This window comes from Equus asinus, unplaced genomic scaffold (assembly GCF_041296235.1).
Source record: "Equus asinus isolate D_3611 breed Donkey unplaced genomic scaffold, EquAss-T2T_v2 contig_1, whole genome shotgun sequence".
In the NCBI taxonomy this organism is placed as follows: Eukaryota; Metazoa; Chordata; class Mammalia; order Perissodactyla; family Equidae; genus Equus; species Equus asinus.
Genome location: NW_027224738.1, coordinates 723,929 through 740,669, shown reverse-complemented (window position 1 = coordinate 740,669; position 16,741 = coordinate 723,929). Strand labels below are relative to the sequence as shown.

The following is a 16,741-nucleotide window of genomic DNA, read 5'->3' as shown; positions in this document are numbered from 1 at the left end:
GCCTGTTCTGCTTTATTTCATCTCTAACACGTCAGCCCAGGTTCTGAGTGGGGGACACAGAAACCGCATATGTAAAAAGTTTCAACTTACAAACGGAGACTATGTAAATGGATTTGTTGATCCCAATAAAAAAAAAATGTGAACTATCTCACTATTAATTTTTATATAGATTGCCTGGACAAATGGTAATATCTTGGTTATAATGGGTTTAAATATCCCATTAAAAATTAGTTTCAATTGTTTATTTTTACTTTTTTAAATGTCAGTATTTAAAAAAAGTTTAAATTTCATTAGATAGAGTGTGAAATTCTACTGTTGGACAGCACTGTTCAAGACGTGAAAATAAAGCCCAGAGAAAGTGGTTAGGGACAACTTTTCCAAGGAAAGGAGTCAATCTGACCCACGTGGCAAGATGCAGACAACAGTCTCATACACACATACATACACACACACACACTTAGAAAGCAAGACCAACATCATCATAGAGTTGAACCACTACTTCTCAAGTGGCAAGAGCTTGCAGTCCTACATTGTTCTAAGTGGACGAACCTCAGGAAAGGAGCCAGGAGTCAAGAAAATTTACCAACCAGGAAGATCTAAAACCAGAGAGTAAAGGTCAGGATCTTTGGTGAAGTTCCCAGCGGTGGATTCTGTTAGAGACTCAATACGTTAGTGAGAACTTTGCAAGAAGGGTTGTTACAGAACTCACCTATCCTTTCCTAAGTAAAAGTACACAAGTTTTGTAAAGAATACTAGCTCCTGCCAATCAACGAAAAGATGGTAGAACACGAATATCGCCCTTGTAAATCACTCCTGGATTAGTGAGCCAGTCAGGGAACAGATGACAGTGCATTGCGCTGGACCTCATTAGGCTGATTCTGACTTCATGACCATCCTGTGGATTGTCTCATGCCAGGAACTCTAAAACATGCTGTCCCCACCACTCTTTTGCCACCAAGGTCCACCAACCAGACCTTGCTGACAAATGCCCTGGCTGGGCCCCTTCTGACCACACCTGGAGGACTCTCCACAAATCCTACTCCGTCACGGCGCTCTTCCACCTGCCACTGGCCAGGGAGGCATTTCCTCCAAGGCTGACACTCTGTGTGCCCAGCTCTGGGAATGACACGTCTCCCTCAAGTGAAGAAAAGGATCTGAGTTCAGAGCCTGTGGGCTGCAGCCATTAGGACAAGGCCTGGGGTTTGCTGTCAGACAGAAGAGAACCTGTGGTGGGTGTGGGTCCCAGGGTTCAAGAAGCCCCCGTGATTCCTGGATAGAAGCCCAGAAGACGATGCAGGACGGAGGAGGGATGCTTGGGTGTGATTGTCCTTGGGAATGTCCATAGGGAGGCGGATTTGCCATTGGTAATGACTTCAACAGGGTTGTTCATTCATCGATTCATCCTGTCTCAGGGAGTGCTGTCTACATCCTTCCAGCCCCTAGTCTCCCGTCTGGAGCAAACAGACAGCGTCAGAAGAACATTTACATTTCATTTGTAATGTATGCGTACAGGGCATGCAATGTGCTGGATGTTGCAAGTGTTTTGAAACATTAACTCCTTTAGCAGTCTCCATATCCTCACAAATTAGGTACGCTTATCCTTCTTGCCAACAACAGATGAAGAAACTGAGGCACCAATGAGGTAAGTACTTTGCCCTCTACCAATATCTAGGAAGTGATTGAGGTGGAATTTGAACATAAGTTGTGGCTCCATATTCTCTGCTCTTAACCATGTTCTTTGCTCCCTATGACTTCACACCATGAAGACGTTGGCTCAGTGTATCCATTTTCTTGTTACACCCGGTAGCCCCACTCTTTGATCTCTGTCTGAAAAAGATGCTATTCGCATCAAAACTGTTGCACATACACAACCAAAATGACTTCTCCCCATATCCCATGTCCTGGAAAATACATAGAGAACATTTCAAAACATTTCTTGCCCAGGCTGGGAGTGCTTCTGGGAAATCCCACGGTTCCTGTAAGAAGCCAAGGGCAGGCTGGGAGCTGTGTCTTAGCGGAAAGGTGAGATCAGGAGATACTATGGGGTTACAAAATGGATGGGGGACCTCAGCAGGAATTGACTTCAGGATCTGGTGGTGTTTCAAGCTGGGTGCTAATTTTCTGGCTTTGGGTGTAGGGGCTGGTGCCGCATTCCAGGGAGAGGCCAGTCTCCCTGTGTTCTTGGGGAAACCAGACCCTTGAAAGCAAGGGAATGAGAATTTCCTTTCACGATGGACTTGGGAGGGGAAACATTCAGCCCAGAAGAGACAGTCATGATCCTGAGGAAACCAGAAGAAGCTGCCTCCTCGTCCGCCAAGCAGAAAGCCCTCCTTCATGGACTCACTTTATCCAGATGAGACCAAGAAGGAGGACATCATGAGATGCCCTTGCAGGTGGGAGACCTGTGACAGTGGAGCCTGTGCCTGGGAGGCTCTGAAAGGCATCATAGGGGTGACATTTGCTGTCAGCAGGGTGCCAGATGAGAGGCACGCCTGCTTGTGTCTGGGAACAGTTTGTCAAGGAGAAGGCACCGCTGGCGCAGAGGCTCACAGGAAGAAGTGGGTCTGACCAGACAATGTCCGAAAGAGGGCAGTGTAGCTGGAAGGAGCCTGAGAAGAGAGAGGAGGGTAGATGGGGACAGGCAGGGCCAGAGGGCAGGAACTGGCAGACTGTGCTTTTCCCGTCACTCTCTGATGACACTGCTCTAAGACATTGCACCTAGAAAATACAAATCCTTAACATCTCACAAATTCTGTGTGCCAGGAATGGGGCACAGCTTAGCTGGGTGCCTCCGCCTCAAGGTCTCTGTGAAGCAGGGGCTGCGGCTATATTGCGGCTCGACTTGTGGAGGGTTTGCTCCCAAGTTCACTCACATGCATGCTGACGGGGTTTGTTTGGACTGAAAGTCTGAGTTCCTGCCTGTCTGTTGGCCAATCATTCCCTCCGTTCTCTCCTATGGAACATCTTCATAGGACAACTGAAAACATGCACACTTGCTCCCCCAGTTCCAGAGATATAAGATGCAGAGAGAGAGAGAGATGGAAACAGAAGGAGGGAAAGATGGAGGGGACTAAAGCCAATGAGTAAGAAGGAAGGGCCAGGCTTTTTGTTCTTAACCCTGGGTTGCAGGCCATCCCATCACCTTGGCTGCATTCTATTCAGAAGGCAGCTCCTGACCACTTGTGGTTCCACAAGGACGTGCACAGCAGAAGACAGTGAGCACCAGGAGCCATAGTGGAGGCTGCCCACTACATAGGCCGACACGAGGCACTTGGGTCTGATTCTAAGTCAAACAGGAGACCTTGCAAGGTTTCATGCCAGTGAATGGAAGTATCTGAATTTCCCCTAATTTCCACCTCTTAAAGGTGCAGACCTGGAAATGAGGCCCAGAGGGGCAGTGACTTTCTCAAGGTCACAGAGCTGGAACCCAGTCCTGTTTTGAGGGGTACTCCACACTACATCCCACCCCTTCTTGTCATTCTTTCATCTCTAAGTGTGTGCATCAGACACATGCAAACCAGACCACAGGTGTTGTTGCTATTGTCTCTTCTACACCTGAGGACGTCCCGAGGGAGATATTTCTGGCCTCGTCCCCATTGTGCAGGTTGGGTGATTGAGGAGGCCCTGGGAGGCCCATTGGCATTTCCAGGACACAGAGCTTGTAGGAAAAAAGAGGTCGGAACTCAGCTGCATGTCCTCAAGCTGGAACCCTGGTTCCATCTCAAGGTCCTGTGTTGGGATCTGTGCTGGCTATTTGTGTACAGTTCTGGAGGTGACATGGGCAAGGAGGGTGAGCAGCCAAGATCCCAGAGAGGTTTTCGGTGGGTGTGATTGAAGAAGGCGCCCAGGTAAGGGAAACTTGAGGAAGTGACCTCACTTCCTTGGAGACAGACCCCAACAGAACTTAGCACACTGGTCTCCAGGCGCCCACATTCTAGACATAGCATCCTATTGAGCCCACTTGAGTGGCGACACTGAAGACAAGAGGATGTTCTCCTGCTGTCTCCCGAGTTGTGGAGGCTCTGGCTTCAGGAAAGCCAAGAAAAAGAGCCTTTTCAGTCACTATAGACACTGGCTTGGCCCTCACCTGCACCGCCTCTGTCCAACTGGCAGGAGGAGCACTCAGGTAACACAGGGAAAGCCAACCGGGTTAGGCCACAACTGGATGCCACCCGCACAACAATTTGAGCCTCTTGTGTGTCGGAGGGGAGTGAGAGACGGACGGCGGTGCTGAGCGGGGACCCACCCTGGGCAGGAGCCATTTGCTCGGTGTTTGGAAGCCTGGCAGTGTGTCGTGTCCCCAGCCTAGGTGGTGGCTAGCAGGATGGGAGAGTGGGTGCTGGGAACCAAGCTCCTCTACCCATAGGTTAGTCCCGAGCCCTCCAGGTGTCATCTCATTCCCTCCCTGGCTAGAGGTCTATGCAGATGCTGCTCGGTACCTGATCTGTGCTGGGGTTTCCTCCTGTGGCCAAGTCGAGGCATGCCCCTCAGACCTCCCGGCCCGGCTCTCGGGCACTGTCTTTGCAGAGCTGCACGCAGGAGGTGGTGGAAGAGCTGACGGATGGCTTCGGGTACTCCATCTCCCTGGACAGGGACCAGCTGCACCGCGCCACCATCAATAACCAGGGCTGCTCTGAGGTGAGAGTGGGCACGGAGGGGTCTTCCCACCCAGGCCCCTGAGATGACCAGGGCCGGCCCAGAATCCAACCTCAAACTGCCGTTCTCCTGGGACCCTAACAGGGCTGTCCCCCATGAGTGTCCCACAGTCCCATTCCCAAAGGAATCTGGACTTCCGCTCCTCCCCACCAGCTGCATAGGAGGGTAGGAGGGCACTCTTTGCATTTTCCTAGGAAGATTAGAGAAAACATTGATGTCGTTGTCACTTCCCAATAGGCCCTGAGTATCTTTGAATTTCGCCTTTTTTGGAAAATGAAACCTGGATAACAAGGGTCTCCAAACTCCCTTTAATGTAAAAGAAATAACCATCAGCGTGTTTGAAAGTCAAAGGGATTCTCAGAATGTGTCACTGCCCTGTACACTGTTTCCAGACCTGGGAGGGGTGAGGTGGCCACATAACATTTCCCTCCAGGTCAGGGTCTGATGAAGCCTCAGGCAGTTACAGGGGATGTCCCTCAGCCCTCACTTTGGGCGGTTCTCAGTTCTGAGCCACAGGACCTAGAGAAGCCACTTGGCATGCCTAAGCCTCTGTTCTCCTCTCTAGAGAGGGGTGTCTGTTGAGGATTCACTGGGCTGGTGCCCTGCACAGACGGAGGTCTGTTGTCCCTCAGCGAGCAAATGGCCTTGAGGGAGATCAATGTGGAATCCTTCGCAGGACCAAAGTCAGATTGTGCTTTGAGAGCCCAGAACTTTGCTGAGTTGGGACCCCTGTCTCTCCTGTCGCACACGTCTGGGAGGGGCTAGGAGTTCCTGGGTCAGCTGCAGACCCTGATAACGCTGGTGGTTGGCAGTGGTGACCCTGACTCTGTGTCCCTCCTCGTCCCACCCAGAGTGAAGATGAGTCCACTCCGTCTGTCACTGAGGCCTGCAGGATGCGTGCCCTCCGGGCAGGCATGATGCAGAGGCTCTCAGAGACTGTGCTGCCAGCCTTCCCCAGCAGAGTCCTCTGCAGTGTCATCACCTCCCTCTGCAGCTACTCAGGCTCCAGCACAGCCCACCAGGTGCTGGACCAGCTGTTTCCCAGGTGACTGCCCGCCTCCTCCTCAGCACAGTGGTGACTCTGCCCACTGCCAGCTGTGTGTCTTGCCTTGGGAATGTCACCGCATCTCTCTCAGCCTGAGTTGGCTCCTCTGAAACGTGGGGTGGGAGAGGATGAACTTGCTAGGCTTCTCCCAGGGATGAATGGGATCAGCCCTCCAGGTGCTGCCCTGGTGCCCGGCTCTGCAGAGAGGGTGGTGGGCCATGCTGTGGTTGCTGGTGGTGATTATTTCTCTGCCCCCCCACGGAAAGTAGTCTTCCTCTCCCTTCACTGGCTTGTGGCTTTTTGAGTTTGGAAAAGCACCTGGAGAGCACCCTGTCAAGGAGTTTGAGATGCCATCCAGCTGGTCCTGGTGCTTGTCCTTGGTGTAGCCACTTAGGGATCTCTAGGGCCACAGAGGGGCCACAGGCCCACTCAGACACCCGGGGTGGTTCTGGTTGGAGGTCATTCAACAATGTCTATGAAGGACCTACTCTGAGCAGGACTTCTGGACACACTAAGTGTCACTCAGTGACTGAAGCAGACAGCCTCCCAGGCCCTCCCCTCTAATCTGAGAGTCAGACAGTCACACTTGACAGCATTCACAGGTCCCATCTACCCTCCATCCCGGGCGATGCCCTCATCCCCTTTGGGACACATGGTGGCAGCTTGGCCCATTGCGTGCGGGATGCTGGAGGACAGGACCACCTCCCAAAGTGAGTGGTCTTTGGGTCGAGAAGGAGGGCCTCCTGTCTCTAGCAAACAGGGTGCGGGGAGAGGATGGAGGCTGTGGCCGGGTCAGGCCTGGGAGAACCCTGCATCTCACCCATCTTTTGATCCCCATGGGAGGGCTGAGTTCTGGTGGCTTCCACTCCGGCAGGACTGGACTCAAAGAGAGCTGTGCATGGGTCCCAGGCCCCTTGAGAATTGGAAGGGAGGCTGGGCTGCGTTGTCCCCAAGAGACCCACTCCCAGCAGAGTCCCAGCCCCTCCTGCCTCCCTTTCTCCACATCCACACCTTGTGAGCACCACCGCCAGGTCCATAGTAGGAGGTGTGTGAGCAAGCTGCTCCCAAATCTGCTGGAGTCTTCATTCCAGTGGCCCACATTCATGCAGGGCTTGGGTGGGCTCTGTCCAGACCCTTGGGGAGGAGAGTATCGGTGGGAACAAGAGACTCTCACAGACTCTGTGTTCAGCCTGCTGGATGAGCAGGCCTGCCACAGCCAGGACAGCCAGCCAGGGCTCAGGGCTGGGATGGGGCCCTCCTCTGGAGGGGGAGGGTCTGGCAAAGGGGCACAGATGCTAACAAGAGTTCCTTGGGAGGACGGTGTTTAAGGAAAGGCCAGGCCACTGACTCTCTGGCCCATCTGCCTCCATGCAGTGCTATCTATTTCCTGCTGGGAACCTGGCTGGGCCAAGGGCAGGATTGCAGGGAGCCCCTGCGGTTTCCCTCTTGGACCCTGCAGCTGGCCACTCTGCACATCAGCTTTGGTGGCTCCCACGTGGAGGGCCATGCCTACCTTCTGCCAGGCCACCTGGAGCATCTCAAGGCCATTGAGGCCGAACGGAAAGGTGAGGGGACTGGAGTCTGGGAAGACTGTCTGTGTTGAGGTTCATGGGCTAGCGTTCCCTTAGAGGCAGTGGAGCCCTTCCTATCTTTGGAAAGGCACAGAAACTGTCAGGTGTGTGGGTGCAACTTTCTCTTTATCCTGCTCCAGAGCCAGCTCCAAAGCTCCTGCCACTTCCAGAGCCAGAGCCAGTGCCAGCCCCCGGGCTGGAGCCAGCTGCACCTCCAGTCTCACCACGTGTGGTAGAGCTGGAGGCAGCAGCCCCTGAGTCGGCCAGTCCAGGACCAGAGCAAGGGCCACCATTAGAGGCAGCCCCAGAGCCCAGCTGCCCCTGGGCCGTGACCACCGAGGACCAGCTGCGGGAGGAGAAGCTGCACATCTTGGACTTCCCTCCCCAGCTGGTGGCAGAGCAGCTGACGAGGATGGCTGCGGTGAGCAGAGGAGCTCGCGGGGCGGGTGGCCCCTGCCTTCCCGGTGCCATGAGCCGCCCCACACCTGCCATTCCCTGCTCGGGATTCCGATGATCTGGGTCCAAATCCCTGCTCCCTCCCTTATCAACACTGTGACCTGGGCAGCTTTCTTTCTCCCCAAGCCTTCGCTGTCCCCTAGAGAACAGGGGACAGTAGAGATGGACACTCAGAGCACCTGCTGTACAGGGTGGCTGTGCCGGTGAATGAGGTGGGAGAGAGTGGAAGGTGGGCAGAGTCTGGCCCTTTGGTGGGGGATGGGCACTCACTGAAGTGCTGCCAGGTCCTTGGGTGGATCCCCCATCTGTGCAGGTGGCCCGGACAGCCTCAGCACTTAGCAGGAAGGTGATGTGTATTGACTCCAGTGGAGACAGTCAAACAAAGCCGGGGGTTGTCCCTGCCTCAGGGGGAATGTGCATGGGAATGGGGAGTGGGACCCGAGGGGCACTGGGATGGGTGGATGATGGCCCTTCTGGTGGGCATGTGTGGGCTGCCTTCTGGAGCTTGGAGGAAGTGAGACGGGGCTGGGAGCAAATGTCCCCTCCCTTCCCCACAGTACTGTGTCCGGGGTCATCCTGGACTGGGTGCATTCAGTGGACACAGACAAAACCCAGGGACTCCCACAAGCCTCAGGCCACATGCTCTGCTTCCTGAGCTCCAGTTCTGATCTCACCCTGCTGGGCCTATGGGGGACTGTGGACGCCGAGCTGGGGTGCGGCAGGACCGGGTGACACTCCGAATCTTCTGCAGGAGCTGTTCAAGACGTTGGTGCCCGCCCACTGCCTCGGCTCCATCTGGTCCGAGTGCGACAACAGGGAACGAGAGTACCTGGCACCCACTGTCCGTGACAGTGTGATGCACGACAACACCGTGGCCAATTGCATCCTCGTCACCTGCCTTGGGGACCCCAGCATGACAGCGCGGGACAGGGCCAGGGTGGTTGAGCTGTGGATCAGGGTGGCTGAGGTAAGCCTTGGCACGCTCTGTCTGGATGCGTGGGAATTGCCTCTTGTTTCTCAGCTCTCAGGATTGAAGTCTGGGGTCTTAGTCCCTGGACTGTCCCTTGACCCTCATGCCAGGGCCACGTTGACCTTGACTTGAGGTCCCAGTGGGGACAAGCTCACTTCCTCCCTTGTGTTGAGCTACAAATCCTTGTGCCTGGCAGTGTTACTCATCGGGTGGCAGGTGTGCCCTCCCTGGCTTCCCTGGGCATGTGTCTCCTCCAGGACAGGGGAAGTCCGTGAGGGGACAGAAACCAGAGGCAGCAGAGCTTCAGCTCCCCCTCACGGCTCCAACTCTTCGCTTCCCCAGGAGTGTCGAGGCCTCGGGAACTTCTGTTCCCTCCACACAATCCTTTCTGCCCTGCAGAGCCCTGCCATTGCCCATCTCCAAGACACCTGGGGACAAGTTTCCAGGTGGGTAGTGGGTGGTCTGCTCTCCAGCCAAGCACCATGAGGGTGAGGTGGCCCAGGCAGCCTGATTTGGGCCGGCATGTCCCCCAAAGTCAGCTGAGACCACCTGGGAGACAGCGAACGCCGGGCACAGGGACTGACCTGGGTGCTGGGTCTCTGAGTCTCTCAGCGCCCTTAAGCCAGCAGTTCTGTCCCAGGGATTCATTTCCTTCCAGACCAGATCCTGGCTTGAGCCCAGGTGGAGATTCTCAGGTGTTTCCTTTGCAGCAACAGAAGCCTCTATGCAGCTGAAACCAACACTGTTCCAAAGAGATCTGTTTGGGACATCTGGGAATGGAGGCCCCAAGGGACAAGAGGAGAGGCCCCTCCGCAGTCCCATGGGGACCTTAGAGCTCAGAACACCCCAGTGAAATCCCTCATCCAGGCCCCAGGCAGTTTGGATCTGCTGGGTTCTCAAACAAATCGGATTTGCCTTCAAGCATCCCACAGTTTTTCTTGCTTGCTTGCTTTCTTTCTTTCCCCACCCCGCAGGGAGAGTTCTCGAACCTGGAAGAAGTGGGTCAGGAGAGAGAAACGCGTGAGCAGGGAGCTGCTAGTGCAGGTAACCTGGAGGCTGGAGATCTGGAAGGAGGCCAGAAGGAGAGGGGAGGGGAGCATCCTGAGGGGATCCTAGGAGGTGAGGCTATGGCAAGGCTTGGCCCAGGCTGGGGGTCAGAGAGCCCTGTGAGGGTGGGGCAGGCCGGGGCCACTCGGCCAGGTCCCCCAAGACACCCTGCCCTCCCCCTCCCTGTCTGTTCAGCTGGGGTCTGGACGCACCCCTGGAGTCCAGAGGTCGGGGCCTTGGTCAGATTTGGAGCCAGGGCTGGGGTGAAGGCAGCGGGGACAGGGCCTGTAGCTGGCACGGGGAGCAGCCTCTCCCAGTGGGTCCTTGAGCCAGTCACTGCCCCTCTGGGGTCCTCCATCTCCTCCTCTGGGAAGTGGAGGGAACTGATCAGTGGTGCAGGCCTCCCAGCGAGGTGCTACCATCCAAGGGAGGACAGGAACGCAAGGAGATTTGTGCCGGCTCCTCCTCGAGAGGTGAGGGGAGAGCAGTGATGACACGCAGATGACTCTGAGTCCTCAGGAGACTCCTGGAAGCAGGTGACGTTCTCCTCACACTTTTCAGCTGAGGAAAGAGGGCCAGGGAGGCCTGGGCAGGCCCAAGGTCACACAGGGCTGAGTCCTGGAGCTGGGACTGGTCTAGAATCAGAGCACCCTGGAGGTGGGAGCAGCAGAGGCAGCAGGGGACTGGAGCCGATGGCCAGGGTCTGAGATCAGGGGCCTTGGGGGACATGCGGAGGGGAGTGTGGGCGCACTGACCCTGTCCTCGGCCCCGACAGGAGGCGACCTCCGTGTTAAAGACTGCAGAGAGGGCCCGCCAGGGAGCCCAGGAGAGGCAGCGGCAGCAGGTGAGGGTGACTGTGGGGGAGGGGCCTAGGAGTCAGAGGAGAGGGGGCTCCCCCTCCCAGCTGGAGACCTCCCTCAGGAGAGGGGCCTTCCTCCTCAGGCGAATCTGCTGTGGCTGCCAAGCATGACGGGCCTGCAGTGGCAGTGAGCAGGAGGAGGCCTGGAAGGGCTGGCAGCAGGGCAGATTTTGGGTGGGGAAGGGCAGGGGCCACTGCCCCTGGGAGGGGCCAACAGCCAGCCCTGGGACTTGACTGATGGAGTTTGGTGTTCCTGGCGGGGAGCGGGGGAGGGAATTGTGTGTGTTGGGGTGTCCCGACGATCCTAGGCTGCTCTGTGTGGGAGCGTGGGGTGGGCAGGAGGCTGGGCTGAGGGGTTTCAGGGGAAGGTTCATGGGGGCACCTGAGAGCGGGAGCTCATCGCCATGCCCATCCCGATGGCGGCACAGGGTGTCGTCCCCTCCCTGGTGACGTTCTTCCATTCCCTGGAGCTGCTGGACGCTACGATGGAGGATTATGTGGAGGTGAGTGAGCCCGGAGGTGGGTCCGGGGGCTCAGGCTCCTGAGGGTGGGGAGGAGAGAGTCCTGTCCTGAGCCCTGAGCTCTCTGCGTTTGGCAAAGGTCCTCTCAGCAGGGCCTCCAGCCTCGTGTGGGAGTTGGGGTGTCAGGCCCATCTCCCCAGTGGGTGATGCAGGCTCTGCATAAGCCACCGTCCAGGTTCCCTGGGCTGATGAGGCTCAGAGCTGCCTGACTGTGTGGCCGCAGGAGGTGGTGTCTGAGCTGGACTCAGCGTCTCCCTCTGGCCCTGCCAGTGAGGGAAGAGAAGTCGGGCCCCTCCCAGTCAGGAAGCACATCAGACGCTGAGCTGTCCCTTCCTGCCTGAGGCCTGAGTCTCCCCACGTGTCATCAGAGAGGGTTGGGTCACAAGGTCTGTTGCCTCAGTTGCTCTGCGCCCCCTGCTCTGGAGCCCAGAGACTGGCCCAGGTCCAAGTCCGGGCTCTGGATGGGCCTGCCCACTGGCAGTAGTGCAACATTGCAAGAGGTGTGGACGGGGGCTAGTGCTGGCCCCAGGGGGCTGTTTCTGATGGACTGCGGCTGTCTGCTTTCCAGGGCAATGTGCTCAACTGTCGGAAATGGAATGAGGTAAGCGGCTGCGGCCTCCCGGTGGGGAGGGTGGGGGTTGGAAATCAGAGACCCCCCCCCCGCAGTGGGCAGGACCCCCTCTGGCCCAATCCCCAGGGTGGAACATTTATTTGCCCACTTCGATATACAGAGCTAGGGATCCTATGGCATTGGCGGGTGGGGGAAGGGCTGGCATCAAAGACTCCTTCCTGGAGGAGGAGCTATTTTGGGCCAAGTGTGAGAGCAGGCAAGCCCTGACTGGAATCGCAGGGAGGGAGGGCTCCCAAGTGGGCAAAGGCCCCAGACTGGCCCCTTGCCCCCTTCCTCACCCCCTCCACGAGCCCTGCAGGGTCCCCCACTCAGGCCCTGTGGGCATCCTGTGCTTGCTCTGTCCTAGCAATTCAAACTGATGGACGAGATCGAGCTGCTCCAGGAGGCTGCAAATCTGTACACCGTGCAGCCCGACGAGCACTTTGGGGCCTGCTTCCAGGCCGTGGAGCCCCTGAGCAAGGAGGAGAGGTGAGTCGGGTCAGGAGTTGGGGGAGGGCAGGGCAACCTCTCTCTGCTGACCAGCTCCAGAGCCCATGGCCGTTGCTCCATGGTCAGCCCCTGATCTGACTGCATGGCGACCCCTGGGGCCCTTCGACCCCAGCTGCTGGCAGGCTCCAGGACGCACATGTGATGTGTGGCTCCTGAGAGCTCCCAGCTCCGCTCTGTCCCGTAGCTACAGCCTGTCCTGCCAGCTGGAGCCCCGATACCACTGGGTCAGAAAGATTCAACTCTTCTTCAAAGGCAAGAAGAACCGCTCAGGCCAGAGTGAGTGTCCAGACCGACAGTGGCTGAAACCATGGGCTCAGGAAACATTCAGGCTGAGCGTGGGCCTGGGGAGGCAGACAGCTGGCCCTGGGTTCCAGCTCCACTGCTGAGCAGTCCCGTCCTGGGCGATTGCACTCACGTTTCTGGGACTGGTTTCCTCCTCTGTGAAGTGGGTGACGCTAAATATCAGCCCCTGTGTCAGGGACAGATGGGGTGCTGTTGGCTGACTGAGCACTGAGCACAGGGCTGGAGCACAGAGCGCAGTGGGGGCCGGGATGCGGTGTGCACTGTGGTTCCAGGGCAGGCCGCTCAGGAAATGCCTCTCTTTCTCCAGACACCAGACCCCCAACCAAGGGCCCAGTGGTGGTGGTCGATGACCCTCCTGAGACCAGCTGAGCTACAGCGGGGACACAGCATTGATACTCAGGGTGCACAGGGCCACCTCCCCTGATTCTGATGAGGAGAACTTTGTGATCCGTTTCTTGGGGTCCCCTGTTGGCCACGAGGGAAGGCACCAACCCCTCTTCCCCCTCCCCCCTTTTGCCCAGCACCTATTTCCCTATTTGGCGGGGCCATATTTTGTTGTCAATGGTAAATGCTCCGTTTGAGTATTATATTAAATTGTTGCTTCCTTCTAATCCTGGGAGTGGAGGTGTGAGTCTTTCGCTCGCAGCGCTCATGGAAACCAGATCCAGAAACTCACATTCCTCCTCGAATTTAGAAATCTCCCAGAGTGAGCGGCTCAGTTTATGTGGAGAAGGGAGAAGTGCCAGTCCCCTCCCTGGCTACTGAAGGACGTGCCCAAGTGCCCCTCCCGCCGAGGACAGGATCATTGCAGTGTGGTTCACCCTGTCCAGGAGCAGAGAGGGCCCCTCCGACCTCTTGGGACTAAGCGGTTGGAGGCGTTTTCTCAGGCAGAGCCACAACCACTAAGCTGGGCGTGTCTGTCAAACTAGCACGTGCCTGTCCCTAGCACACGTCCTGCCCAGGACAGTGGCTGCCTTTCGACACTCTGCCGGAAGAGGGAACATTTTCCCGGTTTCTCTTGCACACAGATTAGGACCTTGTTTTCTGATTCAGTCTCCGCAATGGCTTCAGCTCTAAGTGGGGAAAATACCGTCAAAAGCTCAAAACGTGCACATAGAGAGGACGAGGCCAGAGGAAGGTCCTGTGGACATGGACCATGGGCAGGCAGGACTCTTCCTTCTCGGGCCCACTAGGGGCTCCCTGTTCACCTCTGACCTAGACTGGATCCCCCTGGGCTTCTGGTCCCTGACTCCGAATACCATTTCCTGCTTGTTGCCTATCCAAGGGGAAAGCTGTGGGATGCAGCTTTTAGGGCCTCAGCCAGGTCTCCCTCCAGAAACCTAGTGCTCCCAACAATCTGTTCCAGAAAATATAACCAGAGACAACACTTTCCAACTCATCTTATGAGCCCAGCAGTACCCTAAAAGCAAAACTAGAGTTTAAAAGTAGGGAAAACTTGAGAACAGCAAGTCTCAGAAATGAGCAATTACTGTCTTCTACAAATATTAGAAAACTGAAGCCAACAATGTAAAACAATCATACACCAGGACAAAGAGGAAATTTATTCAGGTATGCAAGGTTGTATCAGCATTCCAAAATCAAATCAATGTGCATCAATTCTGTGTTTGTGAGGCTGTATTCCTTTGAAGTCTTTGGAACTGTTGCTGTCTTTCAGACAAGTCTGAGTTTACATCAAAGGTCATCAACTAAAAACAACTACAGTATAAATCTTTTAACAAATGAATTTGAGAGTCATACCCACAAACAGAATATTCTTTATAAAGAGCATTCAAACTAGATCTATTTTTTCTTTTTTAAGATAATGACTAGCTGGCATTATTGTTCAATCAGAAAAATACAACTCTGGGCAAAACTACTATTCCAATTCAAATAGACTTTGCTACTGTTAAAATTCCTATAGTATTTGGTGTTTGTTCTCAATAATCAGATATTATCTTGAATTTATATTCTTTTCAAGTGCCTAGATCTTGTTTCCACAATAAAATGGCATTCCACGGTTCAGAGTATGCTTTATATTATTCTCTTTCCCTTAGCACCAAACACATTGGTTTTTCTCACCTATAGAACAGTTGCCAACAACTTACCCAGAATCTGTTTTCCACAACATGGCACAAACTATCTTGTCAGCTTTCTCTTGAGTTCTCTGGACCCTGCATTTCAGTCAATTAAACTGTTACATGTTCTCCCACGCATTATTTGTTTTCTTTTATTTGCTCGGAATACCTTCCCACCGCATCTCTTCTTTGTAAATGATATCTGTCTATCGCTTGAGGGTCACTCCAAGGAAAGCTTCCTGCAGGTGTACCACCAAACTGGCAGTCGTCTTCCCCTTTGGAATTCTTACATCATTTTGTCACTTGCTCTGTCTTCCTTCTCCCTCTGCTTGTCCCTTCTTGGTCTTCTTTACAGGCTTCTTTTCCTCTGTCCATTCCTCAATGCGCACTGAAATGGTAGACTTCCTCGGCATTCTGCCCTATGCCCTCTTCTCTTCTTGCTCTCCATACATTTCTTAAGCAATGTATTTCACTCCTGTGGCTCTAATGGTGACCAGTATGCTAATGAGCCTGGCCTAGAGAAGCTCTCTTGAGATTCTGACCAGCATATTTAACTATTCATTGGATATCTCTACCTGATTGTCTTTACAAGTATCTTAAGCTCAACATACGCACAACTGAATTCAAGACCTTTCCCCACCAAACCTATTCCTTCTTCAGAGAATTTCCTGTCTTAGAGATTGGAGCCACCATCTACCTAGTTGCTCAAACTAGAAACCGAGGAGTCATTCCTTCTATGCACTACCCCTCCTTGCTGACATCCACTGAGTTACTCGATCATGTTAAATCAGGCTCCTAAATATTTAAAAACTTTGTCCATCTCTCTCCATATAAATTGCCATTATTTCAGTCCAGGCCATAAGCACCTTTCCCCCAAAACACCATAAGGGCCTCCAGTCTTGGTCCTCCCCAGTGGAATTTCCACAATCCAGAGTAATCTTCTAAAATGTAGGGCAATTATGAGAACTTCCTGCTTAATATTCATCAATGGCTTCCCATAGAAGAAAAATGTCCAAATTCCTTAAACATAGCTTACAGAGCCCTCTGTAATAAGGGCTAACCTTGTCCCTGCCTATCTCTTCATTCTTCACTTAACATTCTAAACTTCAGGCATATGAAATTTCAGTTCTTCAAACTTGCCATGCATCACATCTCTGAGACTTTACATTCTGTATGCTGCCTTCTAACCCCACACCCCTGCTTTTTGCTCAGCAAACTCTATGTCAGTGTAAGAAGTCCTTCTTGTGGAAGCTCTCTTCACTTTGCATTCTTTTTTTTTTTTCTTTTGGGGGGTGAGGAAGATTGGCCCTGAGCCAATATCTGTTGCCAATCTTCCTCTTTTTGCTTGAAGAAGATTGCCACTGAGCTAACATCTGTGCCAGTCTTCCTGTATTTTGTATCTGGGATGCTGCCACACCATGGTTTGATGAGCAGTGTATAGGTCCATGCCTGGGATCCGAACTTGTGAACCCCAGGCCACCAAAGGGGAGTGTGCAAACTTAAGCATTATGCCACCTGGCCGGCCCCCAGGATGCATCCTTATCATAGCATCTACCCCTTCTCACAGCATCCACCTTACTACTGTAATTGCTTGTTTAACTATTATCATTCTTTTATTTGACAAATATTCACTGAGAGTCCGCTATGTCACTGGTACTGCATTCTCCTCTGCATATAGAATTTAGTCAATTCAGGGTATTGTGTAAGCACATAAGGTATGTGGGAGACGGTCCAAGAAATGTCTCTTAATGACTTGCATTTCCATCTATTTCCCTACCAGTTTAAATTTCATAATCATTTCCGAGTTCTTTGAATTACCTAACACAGTGGATGGTAGATAAATATCTAATCTCATTAACTGTTGGATTTTAAACATATACAAACAATTTTTGCATTGTAAGAGGACTGCACCCAGCCATTACTTTCTACCTAGCAGAGTTTTTCTTTGATATCACTTTGGATATAATGGAGTGTAAACACTTAGGCAAATTTCTGCAGTGAAAAACGTGAGCCTCAGTATCAGAACAGTGTAATAATGCTGCCGCTTACTAGGCTGTGTCCATGGCCAAGAGCCTTAACCCCTCTGAGCCTCAGTTTCCTCATCTGAAAAAGTTAGTT

At 53.8% G+C, this 16,741-nt stretch overlaps 1 protein-coding gene across 1 annotated transcript; it reads left to right on the top strand.

Moving 5' to 3' along the window:
- Positions 1-9,699: 9,699 nt before the first annotated feature.
- LOC139042827 (ral guanine nucleotide dissociation stimulator-like) lies at positions 9,700-13,157 on the top strand. The gene is made up of 7 exons (XM_070503371.1): positions 9,700-9,742; positions 10,521-10,589; positions 11,033-11,107; positions 11,694-11,726; positions 12,103-12,224; positions 12,430-12,521; positions 12,856-13,157. Exons 3-7 carry the CDS (start codon positions 11,090-11,092, stop codon positions 12,915-12,917), a joined length of 327 nt encoding a protein of 108 aa, XP_070359472.1. The 5' UTR covers positions 9,700-9,742; positions 10,521-10,589; positions 11,033-11,089; the 3' UTR covers positions 12,918-13,157.
- Positions 13,158-16,741: the final 3,584 nt, after the last annotated feature.